This window comes from Triturus cristatus, chromosome 12, assembly GCF_964204655.1.
Source record: "Triturus cristatus chromosome 12, aTriCri1.1, whole genome shotgun sequence".
NCBI lineage: Eukaryota > Metazoa > Chordata > Amphibia > Caudata > Salamandridae > Triturus > Triturus cristatus.
The window spans coordinates 157,896,006-157,916,566 of NC_140595.1; the positions used below are offsets into that span (position 1 = coordinate 157,896,006).

Consider the following 20,561-nt stretch of genomic DNA (forward strand, 5'->3'; position numbering starts at 1 on the left):
ATTACTATTCCCACTCCAGTCAGTGCGACAGTAGGGAAAGTGTTGGATATCAGAGGGGCAAAAATTACTATTACCACTCCAGTCAGTACAACGGTAGGGAAAGTGTTGGATATCGGAGAGGTAAAAATGACTATTCCCACTGCAGTGAGTGTAACAGTAGGGTAAATGTTGGATTGTGGAGGGATACAAACTACTATTCCCACTACAGTCAATTCAAAATAAAAAACAAACAAAATATTAACAACAACAAAAAATTGAAAACCAAAATAAATAAATATATATAAATATATTACAAACTAAAATACAAATATATTTAATATTATAAATTTAAAAAATAAAAACATAATATATTGTTAAATATATATATTACAAATACCTACAAATATTATATTAACTAAAATAAAATAATATTTTTCAAACAAATATTTTTAGTTACAAATTATTTATAAACAAAAACATTATTACATACATTTATTTTATTTACATCCTACCCTAGAACACCACACAATTCACAACCCACATATAAATTATTAATGACATGTACTTCCATAATTAACATAATTAATTATCAATTAAATAAATATTATTAAACAAACAAATTAAAAGACATAAGAATTAATTAACTTTACACCCTTTACACCTATACCCTCACAACCCCCACCTAAAATTAATTATACAATTCCCATATTTAATTTTCAATCAATTAAATATTATTAATTAACAACTAATTATTAATTGATTAAAAATAAATTACTTCCCACCCTTTACCCCAATAAACCCCACAGCCCACACCTATAAATAATTACACAATTTCCATATTTAATTTTCAAATAAATAATTATATAAATGAACAACTAATTATTAATTAATTGAAAATAAATTACTTCCCACTCTCTACCCCTATAAATCCCACAACTCGTGCCAAAAATATCATTAATCAATTTCCATATTTAATTTTCAATTAATTAATATTAATTAACAACATATTAATAATTATTAAAAATAAATTACTTCCTACAATTAACACTATGAAATCTCAATTGAATAAATATTAATAAATAAAAAAATTATCATTAATTTATTATAATTAAATTACTTCCCACCTTATCTCCTATAAACCCACAACCCGCTACGGAACTCAAAAACGCAAAATGTAATTAAAATAAAATTGATAACTACTAAAACTTTAACACATATCTTAAAAAACATAAACAATATTTATACAAAAAAAATACATCACATAAACATATATACTAAAATACATAACACTAATTAAAAAATCGATATTTTAAACAACAATATTTTTGCTAAAGATATTATTGACTTCTATATTTTAAAAAATGATATTTCTTACCTACAAATTGATATTCTTGACCACGATATTCTTACTGTCGTTATTTCTCACTGATGATATTTAGGACTCGATATTCCTGCAGTTCGAAATTTCCAACTTGATATTTTGTCTGCAGACCCAAAATCAGCATGTCGTAAATCACACAGCCTAGTTGTCAACAGGTCATAAAACAAATTGTAAATCGCACCTAAGTCATAAATCAAATAGCGATATTAATCAAGTCATAAATCAAACCTACAGACACTTTTATGGCATATCATGAAAGTCCTTTTGCTAGGCACAGTCCAGCGTTTATTGTTGTCACCTTGAGCTGGAGCTTCACCGACTATGTGGGTGAGGGGTATTCCACCATCTTTTTTTTTTTAGGCCCAACTTGCTACCATACTTATTTGGTGTGGTCTGCAGACCGGCGGGCCTGGGCTACGAGTGCCGTGTTCTGGGATCCCTCCCCTCTCTGACCACCTTACCCTGCTGTAAAGCATCCCAAGATAAGTACGCGGTCTGCCACTCTGATGGTGGCCTTTCAAACTCTCAAGCTCCATTCAACAGACTCTTTCACTGCCGCGACTTCTTTACTTTTATGGCAACAGTCTCTCGTTGGTTTGCTGGTGCAGGTGGTTGTGTTTTGCTGATGCCACGGCACCGTTGTCCCAGCGCAAACAGTGCCTGGGTATGGGCGCATCCGTCTTTAGTAGGGCCTTGATGCCATGCGGGTACAATTCAAACCCCACACCCCCCTCTACAATTAGAAGGCGGGTTTTCGCATCACTTCTCCTCCTTTCAGCGCTCTTTTCCCCCTACCCCCTCTCTGCTGGACTTCAGGGGGCAGGGTGAACGTCCTGGCCTTAGTTGTGTACCTCTGCCGGGGACCACAGTTCCCCGCCCCACTAGCCCCTACTGGTGCGGCACTCTGTTAATACAGTCACAGAGGTGGCACTCAATGCCAGTCTTTACTGCACATTAAGTGGCACATTCTGCAGAAAAAGGCAAAGACCTGTTCAGTTGGGCGCAGCCTACGCATTCTAAAAGGTTAAAGGGTTTGATGAATCTATCCAGAAACTAATAGGTATTTTTCTATATCCCACACTATGGGGTCTATTAGGATGGTGGGTGGACTCCTGTCCGCCCTTCACCCTAGCAGTGTCGGGACCGGCCACCAGTGGTGCGGCAGTCCCGCACCATCGTTTAGGATGCCACCGCCTCCGTGGCATCCCGCATACACAGCACCGCCCGCCACAATGTTGTGAAGGGACGTGGTGCATTGGCATGCACAACGTGACAGGCACTGCACGGTGCCTGCCACCTTGTCCATGCCAATGCTGGGGTGTACCACAGGTACCGCCCAAGTGCAGCCTAACCCACCCCCCCGGGGGCCCACAATGGGCCCCTGTAGCATTTACCGCATGGCTTTCCATGGCAGCCATGAGAAATGTCCTATAATAATATGGATGGTGGTGTCTTGCAGACACCGTCCCCATAGTGAGTCCCTTTTCCGTCCGGTCGATATTTTGACTGGCGGAAAAGCGGCGGACGGTCTTCTCGTCCGCCGCGGTGCCCCCCGCCATACTAATATGGTGGGGGGTGAACCAGGGACATATGGTGGGCGGATCTCCACCGCCAGGCCGGCGGTGAACACCGCCGGCCCGCCGGTGGAGATCCGCCCGCCTTCCTAATAGACCCCTATGTCTCAGGTGGGGCTGTGCTAGCTGGACAGCCTGGGCTGGCTCCAAAATATAGAAAAGAATGTAAGTAAACAAACTGGGTATTTAAAAAATCTGAATACTCGGGGACTGTCGTGAAATCTTAACGATGGGCCCCCTAGAAAGGTGGGGGCCCAGGCCGGAGCCCACTTTGCCCAGGCCTTAAAACGTCTCTCGAAGTGATGTAAAGAGATCTATCGGGTCCCGTGTTAGAAAAAGCCCCAAAAGATTTAATGATTTCATTATATATCGATGTCATTTGATATTGTGCTTAGATATAGGCTTAGAGTATAGGAATTCGTCATAGAAATTTAGATTCTATGTCAGATAGTCAGTTGCTGTCAGGATTCAGGCTAGCCAGTCGCGTGTCGGGTGAGCGTATTGTAGATAAAAATACTTTCTAAAACCACCTGCTGTTTGAGGACCATCTTTTACTACAGCGGTGGAAACAATTTGTTCATCCTAAATTGAATATATAAATAATTTCTCTTAGCTCGGCGCAGAAGCAGTACTCCACCAGTCCGTTAGAGGGCTCCCTCGCCTTTGCTATCCAGATAAAGACACCACCTCTCTACCCTCCTCTTTGCAGGAAGTGAAACCACGTGAAAGATAACCAGGACAGGGAGTTCGAGTCTGCGTCCAACCCGTTTTTTTTTTATTATATAAAGCGAATAGGTGCAGTTGGTACCTTGTCTTCTCCGCCAGACTCCTGCGATGCTTTAAAGACGCATAAGCGTAGCAGTTGTTCGAAAACGGGTTTTTTAATTTAATGAGCATTCTACCCACATTTTATCCCGTTTTATTGCCATGGATTCCATGAAGAGGATTCTGGTCTACCTGTCCAAGGAGGAATCTCTGCCGCTGTGCGCTAAGTTTATACAGGTATGTCTCGGATAAATTACGGAAGTCTGAACTTGTGATGGCTGCTATGTCATTTTCTGTTGCACTTCTCTTGTTTTTCCTTCATTATAAATCCGGAACGTCCACAACTAGAAGGCAAAGAATAAAGCCGGAATACGACCCTCCTCCGAGCCAGTTCTGTGGAATAACATTTCAGCACATTTTTTTGTGTCACTACCACTCCGCACAATTACATGTTTAACTGTGTGCAACATCTCTCCCCTCTTAACCGGTGAGATACTAAGGGGCATATTATCAAGAAACGGCGTTACAATTATCGCCGCTTTAGCGGCAGAAAACTGCCGCTAAAGCGGCGATAAAGGGTTTGATAATATGCGTTATAGAATTCCATTAGAAGCCCATGTTCTGGTGTCAACATGGGCTTCTATGGGAATTCTCTGCGGCATATTATCAAGCCCATTATCGCCGCTTTAGCCGTGTTTGATAATATGCCCCTATATTCGGTAATAACTGACCAATTAGGAAACTATTCTGGACATATTTTTCACCTGCTGTAAATATTGTAGTAATTCCTGGTGCTGCATGACTTCCCGGGTTCTGTGCAATAAAATTCGTAATCTCCTGGTAATGGGCTGGTATTGTCCGGTATAGGCAATGCCAGGTCTATGTAATGCCAGGTCTATTGTTACCACCTCATTTTCACCAGGCGAGTCGTATCATCTTGTTATTCCGCAGTAACTCGTAATAGGTGTTATTTATCGGATCTGATAATGTACCCAGTGGTAATATTTATCAGGAGCGAGACATAACACATACAATTGTAATTAGACGTTTTAATAGAGTGCAAAGGGAGGTTAAGTGATTAAACAAGTGAGACACAGGTTGGTTGGGTCAGATTAAGAAACCAGGGGAAACGATCAGATTTCCAATTCAGTTAGAAACTGAGGTCAAGATTCACATTTCTGGCTTTCTTTTAAGTCAAAGTTAGGGCCTGATTTACGAATTTTATTTATTTATTTATTTTATTTGAAAGGTTTTATATAGCGCTGGCTAGACACAGGGGTATCAGAGCGCTTTACATGAACAGAAGCAATCAAGAAAAACAATAGTTCAGGGTAAACAAAAACAAGCGAGAAACATCTAAGTTAAAAGGGGGCACAAATTACTTTAGCAATTTATCAGGGTAACAAAACACGCAGGTACAGCTCATATTAAGAAAAGGGGGGGGCAAATATTCTGGGTGGTTAGCGTGTACTAAACATATAAATAATGTAAATTGAGTGTTACAATTTTAGGGCAGAGAAGAGAAGATGATATGTATAGAGGGAGAGTGAAGTGAGGGTCAGGAAAAGCTGAAAGATAATCAATGCAAGGGAAACAGAAAGCAAGGTCAACAGAAAGATTAAGGACCCCAGTATATGTTGAGATGGTGATATTTTAGGTCTTTTGTTAAAGCTGAGATAGGATTGGTTACAGCGCAGGTCCTTCGGGAGGGCATGCCAGATGTTCGGGGCGTTACCAGAGAAGGAGCGAGATTGGGTGGATTTCTTTTTTAAAAGCGAGGGGACGCGAAGGAGCACATTGGTCCTCTCATCATTTTGGTGCAGCCCGCTTTATTGAGTTTGTTAGTTAGGTACGACGGGATTTGTTGGTGAAGAGCATTGTGCGTGATGCCTGCAGTCTTATAAAAGCATCTTCCTTCAACGGGTAACCAATTTTGGTGCTTTAAGGGCCGGGGAGATGTGGTCAAATCGGAGGAGAAAAATAAATTGGCTGGTTTTTTAGAATGTTTCTTTTTGTTGAACAAGGTGTTGCCTTGACCCCTATCCGAGTTTCTCTGCGAAGGAGGCACTGCAGACATTGCTGATGGTTGTATCGCCTGATAGCAGGACTAAAAATATAAATATTCTCATTTTCAGGTAGACGTGAGGACGGGGTAGGGGCTGACGAGTCGGCACCTGAGTTTATCTTCCGGTAAGGTGCGGGCACCCCACGTTTCTAGCCCATGGAGTACTTCTCCGCCACTTATTAGGCCATCGATCAGGAAGCAGTCTCAACTATTCTGTTGTAGCCACCTGTAGTAGTCACAGGTTTGGGCCTGCCCTGGTCCACCAGAGGGGACTGACCCTCTTTATTTATCTATCTGTGTATTGCTTCTTATCACATGTACTAGACACCACACCACGTTCACCTGGTCCCGAAGAAGCGCCACGGATCCCACGGGACCTTAAAGGTGCGAAACATATTGACCTTTTGAGTTACCCAGGCACATTACGCTCTGTCTGTAACACTTGACCTACGGGTTTTTTAACTTGGCAAGGGTACTGCCATATTAAAATCTACTCTTCTGGTAACCCTTAGTCAATGTTAAACCACTGCACGCACTTTTACACTTCTTACTTAGGTCTCCCCCTGCACACCCGCATGCACCATATGGCAGTTCGCAGAAGATCTCCGACAAAGTGACCCTTCAGGGGACCTGTAGCGCATTGCAGCGCTGGCCCGACGAGGAGCAACTGCCCGATGATGAAGCATGACATCCTTCGGGGTGTGTGAGGGCAACAGGGAACAAGAGTTTTTCTTCCCTCTCACTAGTGAGTCCTAGGCCTAGGATCCCCGTTTTTCCTTTCTCTTTTTTCTTCTTCTAAGGGAGTGAGTGACACCCTGCACCCCTCCCTAGGAACAGTGTCCCCGTCTTTTTGACCTAAAAATACAAATATACAAAAAATATTATAGCCTAAATATGGAGTACCAAAATACCTTAAAGCCAAGTATGACTAAGTATAGAATTGCTATTCTTGACTCCATATCCTCATATATTGTAGATGTGTGTGAATATATATATTAAATATCACTTTGAAAAAAAAGAAAAAGGTTGAAGGATCGTTATAGTTAGGAAATAGAATTTAAAAAACCTTAGAAAGTCACTGAAAAAACAAAGGTTACAGGGACATTTTAGTTAGGCTCAGATTTCATATATTAGTCTGGGTCTGGTGGCTCAGTGGGCTAATGCCCCAACTGCAGGGGCCTGTTTTCGACCTCATGATCACAGGTTTGAATCCTGGCGGGTCCACTCAGCCTTTCATCCATCTGAGGTCAATAATTGAGTTGGGTAACAATAAACAGCTGTTATTACTGGCTGCCAGTTTACAGTACCACATTATAGATCAGGGAAAGGCATTGCCTGCAGTTAAGGTAATATTTATGTCCATGTGTTAATGCTGTTCAAACTTGTGTTTATGGTTCATTAATGCAAAGCCTTTATTATTACGGTCGAGCGCTCTAAGTCAATGTTCTAATCTCAGACTGCACTATTAACAGTGGTTCCAGTATAAAACGTGTACACATGTTTTCAATGTTTTAGCCATATGAGGCTATGTATACTGCTCCCAGATTGCTCTCTGATTAGATGCAAATATTTGAAGACGCTTTCTAAGCAAGATTAATGATTCTTTGCTTTCAAAATGAAATGTTCACAAAAAAATGCAAAAACGTTTCGCGAAAGTACTGTGACATTTTAGGTACCATTTCTTTGCAGCGTCATTTTGAAAAATGTGTTAAAGTATGCTAGTATTTCCCCAAAAACATTTATAGTGGTAAATCAGTGTAACCAGTTTAAAAATATCATGGGAAACAAAAATTAAAAAGCATTGGTAAAGCCAGTAGGTCTGAAATTGTTGGTCAGCCTTTTTAGTTTTGTCAATGTGTGACTTGTTTTGGCATAGTTTAAGAAAACCTTATTGGTGTGGGAGCTGCCGGGCCCTCACCATTATAACAAACATTGTCAAAAGCAAAAAAAAATGTTGGTCTCAATAGCACTTTTTGTCACAGTAGTTCCTGGCAATGAACAAAACGACTGTGTGTCGAAATGCTCCTTGTGAAATAACTGAATGCTGTCACTCGCAGTGAAGCTAGCCAATAGACTGAGAGAGACAGAATTTTAACAAACAGATAAAGGGCATGGTTAACGCCAGACCTAATTAGGGGCCCAGTTAATAGATAAAGTCTCAAAAGTGCACTCATGTCCTTTCATTAAGTGCATTCACAAGACTTTACACAAGTAGGCCAAGAAATAATACTCCTAGAAAAGATTTGTGAACTGCATTTCAGCATGAGCAAATATCCAGGTGTAGATTTACTAAAGCGAAAATCTGAGTCTTGGCAAGATCACTTTCCCTCCAACCGCTTTTTTTACCCAACCCTGGAAGAAGTTTTATGTCTGCCATTGCCAGGAGTAAATTTTCAACCTTTCTCAGTATGGCAAAATATTATAGAAGAGTCGGTGAAAACCTTAAAACATGCAAGTGAGTAGGTTTGCACAAACACTAATGGGCATTCCAACCCTGGATCTGTTGCCTACCATTACCTTCTGCCCCAGTATGTAGATCTGCAGAAACATGGCAACATAAGGGGATTGCTAGTATTCAGACCCTACTATGCAAGGAGCCCTGACATAATCAGATAGGTTATTTCAGAGCTCTTATATATAATGAGATTGCTGCCATAATTTGTCACCGCATTACACGGCACAAAAGGGACAAGTGGATTTTGTTACAGGACAAGTAGATTGATGAAGCAACCTGCCCCATGGACAAGTAGATATTTTATTAAATTCCACACCCCTGTAAGTGGCTGCATGGGCGAGTGAGTGGCTGTTTTTGTGTGGGTGTTTAGTTATGTGAATTGGTAATTGAGTGGCTAAATTGGAGAGTGTATTTGTGAATGACTACATAAGTGAGTGAGCAGGTGTGTGAGTGGTTGTGTGGATGTGTGAATGGGTATGTAATTGGTTGTGTGGGAGTGTGAGTGAGTGTGTGAACGCTTGTATGGGTGAGTGAGTGGCTGTATGGGTGAGTGACTGGTGTGTGAGTGACTAGGTAAATAAGTGGGTGTGTGAGTTGCTGTATGGGTCTTACAAGGAGACCAATGTAACCCGGGTAATTATGAAAGAATTAACCTCTTGGACACTCTGCAGAAGGTCAATGCGAAGCAGATTCTGAATAAAGTTAAAGAATGGATAGAGGCTAATAATAACATGTCACCTTACTAGGCGGGTTTCAGATCAATAGTGAGCACAACTGAATAGGTGTTTAGACTCCTTCTCATTATTTGGAAATACACAAAACTGAGGGATGGCATTTTATATATTGCTTATGTAGATCTAAGGGCAGCCTTTGATCTATTCCCAAAAGGTTCACAATGTCTTTTCTTAAGGAGCTATGAGTTCCCGAGGACCTTCTTACCCAACTAATAAGATTACACCATGAGAATGATACCCAAGTCCATCGGGGACCTCAGGTGCTATTTTCTTATTGTATCCCTATACGTAGGGGTGTGAAACAAGGTTGTGTGCTTGCGCCCACACTCTTCTCACTTTACTTGAATAACGTAATAAAGGCTCTCCTTCAATGCAATAATGACTCTCCTAAGTTAGATAGGCCCCCAGTCTCTACACATTTATTCAGACATGATAACCTTCTGTTATCAAAAACATTCAGAGGTTTGCAGCAGCTATTGGACAACTTTAATGTCTACTGTGAAAACAAGAGTCTGGAGATTAATGCTCTAGACAGTGCTGCTATCTGCTTCTCTGGCCCCTGTGGTAATTCCTCATTCTTAGTCCTATAGACAGTGCTGCAGCTGCATCTCTGTTCCCAGTGGTAATTCCTCATTCTTAGCCCTCTAAACAGTGCAGCAGCTGTTTCTCTGGCACCAGTGGTAATTTATCATTCTAAGCCCTCTAGACAGTGCTGCTAGCTGCTTCTCTGGTCCCGTTGGTATCTCCCCCATTCTAGGTCCTCCAGACAGTGCTGCTGCCACATCTCTGTTCCCAGTGAGAATTCCTCATTCTTAGTCCTCTAGACGGTGCTGAAGCTGTTTCTCTGGTACCAGTGGTAATTCCTCATTCTTAGTCTTCTAGACAGTGCTGCTTCTCAGGTCTTGTGATAATTCATCATTCTAAGTCCTCTAGGGAGTGCAGTTAGCTGCTTCTCTGGTCCGGCTGGAATTCTTCATTCCAAGTCTTTCAGACAGTGCTGCTAGTCTGGTCCCGCTGGTATTTCCTCAGTCTAAATCTTCCAAACAGTGCTGCTAGCTGCTACTCCGGTCCTGTTGGTAATTCCTCATTCCAAGTCCTCTAGACAGTGCCAGTAGCTGCTTCTCTGGTCTCATCAGTAACTCCTCCATTCTAAGTCCTCTAGGCAGTGCTGCAGCTGTGTTACTGTTCCCAGTGGTAGTTCCTCATTCTAAGTCCTCTAGACATTGCTGCTAGCTGCATCTCTGTTCCAAGTGGTAATTCCTCATTCTTAGTCCTCTAGGCAGTGCTGCAGCTGTGTTACTGTTCCCAGTTGTAATTCCTCATTCTAAGTCCTCTAAACAGTGCTGCTAGATGCTTCTCTGGTCCCTGTGCTAACTTCTCCTTCTAAGTCCTGTAGACTGTGCTGCAGATTTTCCTCTGGTCGCAGTGGCCATTCCTCATTCTTAGTCCTGTAGGCAGTGCTGCAGCTGTATCTCTGTTCATACATCCATTACACTGCAAACCAAAAAACATAGGTAAAAGACATTGGCATTGACAACGCCAGTAGCTCTAACTCGCACAAATGCGAGACCTATTGAATTGGAAATGCTTGTTATAAACTGTTGTCGCATTTCTCAAGTGCCTCATGTATTTTTGCTTCAAGAGCTGCTCTGCTTTCCGTATTTCACTGCTTCACAATAGACTTCGTGAATATGAATGCTCTCTGCTCTTTCGTATGCCAATCAGCTTTAAATATTACAATGAGACTTATTTTGAAGATTTATCAGGAATACTTATTATGAAGACGACTCTGTACAGATTGCTACTTGTTCCTGGTGCGTGGGTGCATGAATCCTCATCAATTTACAGTCTCTCTAAACAGGTTAGCCAGGATTTAGTCACACCCCCCAATGTTTTATTGCCTAATATAGTGGGTGCAATGGCAGCATATTTGTGACTGTATTACCATAATCAGTCGGAAAGGTTTTTGAAAGCAGCTCTGCATCCCCAGTGCAGCCAAGGTCCAAAGACACTTCTCTTTAGTGAGCGTTAACTTTATATTTTGCATGTGGTTTCTGCTCTTAGGGCTTGCTTTGGAGCTGTGGGGGATACACTCTTGCTTGAGGCAGTCCTTCTTCACTGTTTTGCTGTGCTGTAGGGAACTCCAGGTTGAGATGGTTTGCCAGCTAGATTATTTGCTGCCAACTGCCTTGAGCTTGGTAGACAAACATCTGGCCTGTTTATCTGTAAGACCTTTCAACATGCCCTTATGCCCTCAGCTAATGGGATGGCTTCTCTCATTTATAGGACACTATTCCTATTTCTTGTATATGATGTTCCACTGTGACTGTTTTACTGCCGATCTCGTAGGAATTGTCTTCCCTTTAGCCTCCTTACACAGCTTCCCCAGTTGCCCCTATCCTAGGTAGTTGAAGTTGTTCTACATAGGCTGTGCCCCAATCTGTCATATTAAATCAGTCCATGGTTCTAGGGATATATGCGCGTCTCCCATTTATTTGGGTTCACTAGGCCCTCCCATCAAAACAATCAGGATCGCCTAATTAGGTCAGGTACATCAAACCTCCTCCCTCAGGAGAGTGATTAGATCTGGAGTATTACTGTCTTCCTCCACTGGAGCGCATAATTAAGTAGTTCTGTAGATGAAGGTGGTGAAATGTCTTTGGGGAGGGCAGCGGGAATTTGGGGGACACCCCTCGTAAAAAAAGCTGATAACTCTGGGGCAAATAGCGTGTGTTGATATTTGCCCCACAGTGAAATATCCACAAATCATGGATGGACCTCTATCCTGGAAGCCAGGGGTAACTGTCAACTGGAGCATGATCCCAGCACTAGGAGTTAACTGGCATGATCTAAAACTCCTTGTTAAACTTGCTTTCTAGGAAGCATCACACCTTGCACAATAAGAATATGATTTTCACATGACTAAAGTAGTTTTGTTGCGTGCTAATAGAAGTTGAGAGGACACTAATTTTAAGAGGACAACTTGGATGCTGTGTATAGGTATGATCTAATCAAACTGTGAACCTGCATATATATGTGTTTTATTACTTTTTTTATTTGTATATGTGAATTATTGTTTCTGAGTGGAAAGTCGGAAGAGCCAGATATTTAATGCTCATCATTGTAATTTGAGGTGACTGCTCATCTTATTTTTCTCACAGGAATCACGTTCGTCATCTTACTACTCTAATTTAATTAATAAGGCTGACAACCCAAAAACTATTTTTAATATTTTAAATTCTATATTAAATCTTTTACTAATCCATATTGTCTTGAACAAGAAATTCCTCCTTCACAGGATCTATGTGATCAAAACGCCGATTTCTTTGAGAAAAGATCATAGACCTAAGGAAAGATTTTACGGACGGTATCTCTCCTCCTAATGACAATCAACTTCGAGAAAACAATAGCGAACTCACCTGTTTTAAAGCGATTAATCTGGAACAATCTAGACAAGCAATTCTTTCCTGTAAGTCAAGTCACCGTTCGATCCCTGTCCCCAAAACGTTTTACACGCACTGGTAGATATCATAAATCAACTGTCAATCAGAAAATTAATTCAACTTTCAGGATAGAGAAAGTTCCCGAAAAAAGGAAAATTGCAGCTGTGAAGCCTCTTCAAAAAAAGAAAAACCCTGATCCCACCACTCTTTCTAATCTCAGACCAATCTCACTACTGCCCTGCCTGAGTAAAATCACTGAGAAATTAGTAAATACACAAATAAATTAATGATTTCTTACAAAATACCAATGTATTATACCCCAAGCAATCGGGTTTCAGACCGGGCCATTCAGCAGAGTCAGTACTGCTCCATACATCTAAAACTCTGAAATTGGCCCTTGACCAAGGCAATGATGCAGTGCTGGTTCTGTTGGACTTGTTGGCTGCGTTCAATACCGTCTCTCATGCTATTCTGAGAGATAGGCTCGCATATAGCGGAATCTCAAACAACGCATTAGCATGGATCACATCTTTTTTAGAAAACAGGCACCAGATAATAACACTGGGTAGTTATAAATCTGAGGAAAAACAGGTGTCTTCAGGAGTACCCCAGGGATCATCCCTGAGTCCAACTCTTTTTAATATTTATATGGCACCACTCCTCACCCTCCTATCCACATTTGATGTTGAATCCATAGCATATGCCGATGATACTCAGTCGATTTTTACTCTTGATAAAAACTCTTCAGTAGCGGAAGAGAAATTTAATCACTGCCTAACTGCAGCGATGGACTGGATGAAACTGAATCATCTCAAATGCAACAGTTCAAAAACAGAAAAAATGCTGTTTGGGAAATCTAATTCATTTTCCCCAATTCAGTGGTGGCCCTCAAATTCAGCCCCAACTCCCAATACAGTGGATAAAGTGAGAAACTTAGGGATCAAGTTTTAATTCCACTCTATCTTTCCACAAACAAGCACTTACGGTGGCGGGTACCTGCTTCCAAACGATAAAAACCCTGAGAAAGTTTTTTGATCTTCTTCTGTTGGCCGCTAGGAAAACGGTTACAGCTGCTTTAATTTGATCTCGTTTAGACTATTGTAATAGTCTGTACGCATGAACAAAAAAGACAGTCTTGAAACAACTGCAGATTGTCCAAAATGCTGCAGCGAGGTTAGTCCTGAAATTGCCAAAAGGCTCCCCTTCAGCAGCAGCATTGAGAACTCTTCATTGGCTGCCTATTCACAAGAGGATTCTCTTCAAAATCCTGACTATTACCTATAGAGCCACAGGACCAGGATACCTAAGATCAAGAATCACACCATACACTACTAATCGAGTTCTGCGGTCATCTGCGGAGAATCTGTTAGCACCCCACTCCTTTAAATTGAAAAGAGAGGGGGGAAGACAATGGCAGTGTTAGGAACAAAAGCATGGAATTCCCTGCCCACCCATCTTAGACACACACACACATCGAACCCACTTTTAAGAAGCTGGACTTTTACTTTACCAGATGACACTGTTTTAGCTGTCATTTAATTCCTTGATTCCAGCATCTGAACTTGGTTCTCCCATATTACAGAGTATCAGATTTCTGTCTCGCTAGCGCCAAGATGCTCCTTGGAGTGAACGTTGCGCTTTACAAATACCCTCATTTATTAGGTGACTGATCTGAAAAGGAGCTTCCGCCAGTGCAAGGCTTTCTTCAGGCATCTTTATAAGAAGTGTTGACCTTTATCCCTTCGATGGGGGCCTATGTGTAAATTGTTTTTACTGCTTGGGTGCTGTACCTCTGATAGAATGGACCAAAAATGTTCCTAAAGGAATCATGCATATATAATATGTTCAAAACACATTTAACAGTTTATGTTTTGGAGAATACATAGTTTGAACCTTTTGACAATGAATAGGACATTGTGAGTGGACAATTCTCCCTAGTAGCAGATTTTCACAAATATGTGCCATAGGTGCCAGCTGCACTATTCAGTGTATATCTGGACGTGTATGTATGTGTTAAAATTTACCCTTTTCAGCAAGGTCACCTTGAATATTTTTTTTTTTGCCTTTTTCCTGAGCCCTGTTTTTGCTGGCTATAGAACTCTGTGCACATGACCCTTGCTCACCAGTAGTAAAGTGTTTGTGCTCCTACTTTGAACAGAGAGGTGAGAAGGGAGGAGAGGTGGAGCTTCGTGCTAGTCACTCGGCAAGCGAGTAGCGAGCAGTTGCGAGCGGCGAGGAATTGGCTCTTGACTTCCACCGGATCCCTACGAGATCAAAAGTGCAACCTCCAAGCAGCACCGGAGTCCAGGCTGTAGAGGAGCTGAGGTGCGGCAGCTTCAGCGCAGATCCAACCGCGGTCCCGCGAGCGAACGCTAGAAGCCGCGGGACCGTTAGGAACCGGCGTCAGAGACCGGTGGCGGCCGGCGGCCGCACTGAAGATTGCGTCAAGGCAGAGGTAAAAAAGGCGGGGAGCGCGGTTGCTTAGAGCCAACCGCATAGTGCTGAGCCCAGGTACGATACGAACGCAACCCAACTAGGTTGGGTGCTGCCTGCAGCACTCAGTGTGCCCTGCTTCCCGCCCCTGCTTGCTTTGCTTTTGTATTACTGCCCCAGCTTTGCTACACCGCTCATTGCCGCCTTGCCTCACCCCCCCACCTCCCAGTGCCTCCTAGTGCCTCTCAGTGCCTCCCAGTACCTCCGCGACTGAGACTGTGGCCTGTTTATCTTCTGCTGTTTTCGACTGCCTGTCTCCGTAACCCGCTTCAGGGGGCTGAACAGAACCGGACTTAAGATCTCAATATGAGCTTTAGGTGAAGCGCTGAGCCTCCTACATCAACTACATTGCCTCCATCACCAGCGCTGCGGCCAACACTACGGCTCAACTCTTCACTATCACTCAGTGCTCATGGTTCAAGCCACTGTAGCCAGGGTTGCAGGACTGGACAGACTGTACAGTAGCAGAGCAACAGTATTAATAGTGTTAACAGGACCAACAGTACTGACATCTGACAGCTACTGACAGCTAACAACTGCCATCCACACGACCTTGGGCCTAGGTAGAGCAGAGAAAGTCCAGCGCGGGAGCTGGAAACCAGATTTAGGTATTAAATCTAAGAATTGAAGGACCAAGGACCGAGGACATGAGTTTCAGTTGGGCTAAGTGAGAAGCGCCGTGCTAGACCCTGTCAGGGGTCTCATAGAGAGGTAGCACCCAAGGAACCAAGACTAAACATTTCAGTTCAATCACAAATTGCTCAGTAATTTGTTCAGTAAAACAAAAACAAAAAAGAATAAAAAAAAACACAAAAACAATAATTCACAAAAACAACATAAGGAGTAATGAGATCCGGCAGAGTGAGGCAAACGGAAAAACATTGAGCCTGTACAAAATAAACAGAAGGGTGGGAACAGTCAATCACGGAGATCTGTTGCCCCTGCAGCATTAGATAAGTCTAAAGAGGCTGGCCTATCTAACAGGATGGATTCGTCCATTATAGAAATCAACACAGTGTCAGGGGCTCAGGGATTCTGGGGGAGACTGGAGACATTGATATCTACTCTCTTGGGTCCTTTGAATTTACATGTTTCAAATATAGAAAAAAGGATGAGAGTGTTGACTGATCATGTTGCCAAACTAAGTTCTGGGCGCCATCAAGAAATTTTTCCCTCTCTAGGGGCAACTACCACTATTGATGATGTCCAAACAAATCAGCCCAAAATGTCTAACAAAGCTAATAACAGGGTCCCCTTGTTGCTCCCAATACCAGGCACAAGTAAAAACCTACCATCTGTGGAGCACCGTGCTAAACGGGTACCTAAACCAACATCACCCAAGGCTGCCACCCCTATAGTCACGGCTCAAACTGTCCCCAAAAGTAATTTGGCACATTTGGGTCAAACTAATACTGATGTCTTACCTGATTCATCCCCCCCCTCACCTAAACCGGATCAAACTATCTTAACAATTGCCAAGCAAATTCCGGCTCGTATTAGTTTACCCCCAGAGTGTGGACCTTATGTCCTGGTCTTAGCCAATGTCCCTAAGCTAAGGAAAGACCAAGAGGAAAACTTTGTTAGCCTAAAAAACAGAACCCTCCATTGGCTATCTAGATATTGTCAATTTCCGATGGATGGCGCTGGAGAAATTATTCACACCCAAAGAGTGGGGTGGGTGGGCCCCCTAAGGAAAAAGTTTGAAGGGGACTGTATAATTATAAACTTTAAGTCCCCTCTATGGGCCCAATGTACGCTAGCAAAAGCCCCACAGCCCTCCCATTGGGAATATAACACCACACTTCTCCCTCTGGGGTATTTCTATAGGCACCTAATAGATCCTAATCCTAGTCTTGGGACTCATTTCTTGGGACACCGCCAGGACATTAATACTGATTTTAGAATCAATAATCGACGTTACCACCAGGGCCAACATCCTGATATTAGTAATGGCCTTCCATTGGATAATGTGATTGCACCACCTGCACACCAAATGTCATATCCCCCTTTCTTAGTCGCTCCCCAGCACATTCCCAGGGTGAGGCCGTATGCAGTGACCAATCAAAATATCTACCCGGATGAGCATGAGAGGAGGTACTTGTATAATGTCCCAACATATAATCGATTTGAACACGCTTTTTCAAATCTAGAGGAATTGGACTGACTGGGGGATAGTGACAGGAATAGTGAATGTGCAGAGGCAGCTAATGCAACCGAGGGCCCTTTAGATCTGGTAAAAACTGTCATACCTCAAACCACGGCCGTACAGTCTGCCTTGGTTGAATTCCCAGTTGCATGTGAGGACATCATAACAATCCCCCAAATTAACCCCAGGCAGATAACCAGGGACAAGCATTTAAGCACCCCAAGCGGCTGTGATTTGTCAATCCTTAGCTGGAACGTTGCAGGCATAGAATCTAGACTGTCCGATCCTCAGTGGGTCCAGCTATTGGATGGCAAAGATATCATCATGTTCCAAGAGACCTGGGCCGTAGGGAACGTGCACATAGAGGGTTATCATTGTTTTAGTGTGTTTGCCTCTAAGTCTGTCTCTGGCCGTGCAATGGGAGGACTTTTCATTGGGATTAGAATATTGGCGGGTGGCACTTTTAAGGATTTATCATTCGGGAACCCAAATATTCAGGTTCTCGAATACAAGCGAAAGACCAAGATTTATTTAATTAATTTTTACAATAACGATTTTAATTCAAGACCAAACAGGAACTATATAGCACTTTCTAATTTATTGGTACACCTTGAAACTATCATGAATATAGGCACAGACGAGAAGTCAGGGATCCTTATTGGGGGTGATTTCAATGCGAAGATTCCTGAAAAGCACCGATTAGAGGATAAAAGCTGCCCAGATTTAGCAGATCGTAGAGGCATTGAGCTTGCTAAGATATTAAATGAACATATCCTTAGCAATGTAATGGAAGCAAGCCAATCCTCAAGGATGATTTGTGCCCCAACGCACAGAGGGAGAGATTCTCACTCAACGATCGATTTTATTTTCACATCCCCCTGCCTAATAGACCGTGTTACTGACTCAAATGTGGTTGAGACATCATATGGAGACCACAACCCCCTTATAGTCACCTTATACTTGGGACCTAGCCCAGCATATGCAAAATTTAATGGCGCGAGAGATATTACGCCATCAGGTGATGGTCTCCGTCTAAAATGGAGGGGAATTGATTGTGAAGCCCTAATGGATCGTGTAAAAAATGATCACCGTGCATTAATAAATTCTTGCTTATTGCCCGACGGGGACTGCCACAGAATAGTCGCCGATTTTGGTAAACTATCCGTGGCAATTAAAAACTATTTGCTAGTCCCACTACCCACCAAGGCAAAAGATCCAAGATGGTTTGACTCCGCCTGTTCCATGGCAAACAGGGAACTGCGCAGGGTATTAACCATCAGGCCAAGGAATATAGTGGAGGTACAATCAGCTAGGAAACTTTATAAACAAAAAATAGCTGAAAGAAAAGCGTCACTCTTGATGGAACAATGGGAGTCCCTGGTTGTCAGCGCTAACATGAAGAGCAGTGGACCATTTTGGACCGCAGTTAGGAAAATGCGCGACACGGGTAAACACCTATCCCCAATTGGCTGCAATATAACCAGCAACACTTGGGAAGCCCACTTTTCCAATATATATGCTGCCCCTTTTGAAGAAACAAATACCCCAGACTTGGGACAGTTGCGAGACTTGCGGATCGATCATTCCGAGGTGATGACAGCCGTCGGAGAGAGCCTTGGCAACAAGGCCCCTGGACCAGACGGTCTTCCCATAGATATTATAAAGCACAGTCCAGACCTATGGGCACCAATTTTACATAATGTTTTTAACAGTCTGACAAGAGCGCCTATCCCTATGACGTGGTCTTCTAGTATTATTGTCCCAATTTATAAAAAGGGCGATAGTTCAGACCCAGCTAACTATCGCCCAATCTCGCTCTTGGACAATACTCTAAAAATACTTGGGCGAGTCATTTATAATAGGGTGGTAGAGTGGGCGGAAGATTCTGACCTACTGGATCCATGTCAGATGGGATTTAGGAGCGGGGTGGGCACGGTCGAGCAATGTCTGAATTTAAAACTAATAATTGATAAGTATACCGTCGCTCGATCGTCCCCTATATACCTCGCCTTTATGGATCTTTCATCTGCGTTTGATCTGGTAAACAGATCAAAACTGTGGCCCATGCTTCTCAACTATGGACTGGACGAGCCCCTAGTGCATTTTTTGGCGCATCTCCATACTGACCTTAGGGCTCAAGTTAGAATTGGGTCGGGGGGCGAAGTTTCCGGAGCCATAAAAATTGGTAGGGGGGTTAGACAGGGGTGCGTTTTAGCACCCCTGCTGTTTATCATTTACATCAATGACATAGCAAAGGTTTTAAAACAAGTAACCAGAGATGTCCCAACTGTCCAGGGGCATCCCTTGCCAGTTCTGTTATACGCAGACGATGCGGTCCTTATGGCCCGCACCCCTAATGCCCTCCGTTTGCTTGTGGAAAACTTTGTCCATCATATGGAGGGATTAGACCTGCGTGTGAACTTCAAAAAATCTTTTGTCATGTCATGCGGACCTGGAAAACGGAAACTTAATGCCATCCATATCGGGTCTGATAAACTTGACTATGTAAATTCTTTTATATATCTTGGGGTGGCCTTCGCTGCGAACAACTCATGGAGTGGGCATTCCGCCCACGCCACGAGCAAGTTCTCGAAGGCCATCAACTCAATATTGAGTCTTCCACGCCCTAAAAAATTAGGGGCAACCAGTGCTATTTTAAAATTTTTTAGATTGCAGTGTATCCCTGTTGCCACTTATGGGGCGGAAGTTTGGGGCCCTGCTAAAAATCCCGGTATCCAACGAGAAGAGACACGTTTTTGTAGGAAAGTATTGGGTGCCCCAATCTCGTCCTCTGAATTTATTTGTCACAAAGAGTTGAACCTCCCTTATATTAGCGACTTTATCAGATGTAGACCAGCTCTATTTTGGCTGAGAATCTGGAGGAATAATGCTGCCTCCTTAACACAAGATATAATTAAAGATTGTCTTAAATGTGATCACGGCCTCTTAATTCCATGGCTTGCTGGGGTCCTAAAATTATTAAGCGCCGTGAATAAAGGAGATCTCTTTTCAGATCCCTCCAGAATCGGATGTCAAGATAAGGTTGAGGTTAAACAATCACTATACGCACTCTTTGAAACTGAAAGGATGGAAAGGGAAATATCCAAATCAACTGTTGTCAGATACATGGAGGATGACCTGTCCAGGCAACCCCTCCCACTCTATCTTACTTTGCCTATGTCTAGTTGGGAGAGGTCTCTGTTATTTCGATTAAGGGCAGGTTCTATAAAATTTTCGCTGGGCTTTCCTTTGGGTTATAATCACACTACAGAATGTAACCCCTGCCCCTGTGATGGTACCAGCAAACAGAATGATCTGCACTTTTTATTTTTTTGCAAATTTTATTTAAAATATATTAATTGGTTCTTAACACCCTATTTTAGAAAACAAAGACCCCTCTCCTTGGAGGAGTCCCGCTTGAAGTTACTCTCCCTGGATACAGAGGAACTGACCTTTCGTACCAGTACCTTTTTACGATTTATAATTCGTGTAAGCAATATGATGGAAAACCCTTGAAAGATTGCTG

General features: G+C 42.7%; 1 protein-coding gene across 2 annotated transcripts in view; it reads left to right on the forward strand.

Annotated features, from left to right (window-relative positions):
* The window catches only part of NUDT17 (nudix hydrolase 17), a 185,654-nt gene that overhangs the window by 23,701 nt on the left and 141,392 nt on the right, over nucleotides 1-20,561 (forward strand). The window contains exon 1 of one of the 2 annotated variants that reach the window (XM_085636932.1): nucleotides 3,640-3,936. The exons of the other annotated variant lie outside the window; for it this stretch is intronic. Within the exon in view, the coding sequence (XP_085493058.1) occupies nucleotides 3,862-3,936 (75 nt within the window). The 5' untranslated portion in view covers nucleotides 3,640-3,861. Of the gene's footprint in view, nucleotides 1-3,639; nucleotides 3,937-20,561 lie in introns of those variants that run through there. 2 annotated transcript variants of the gene reach the window in all.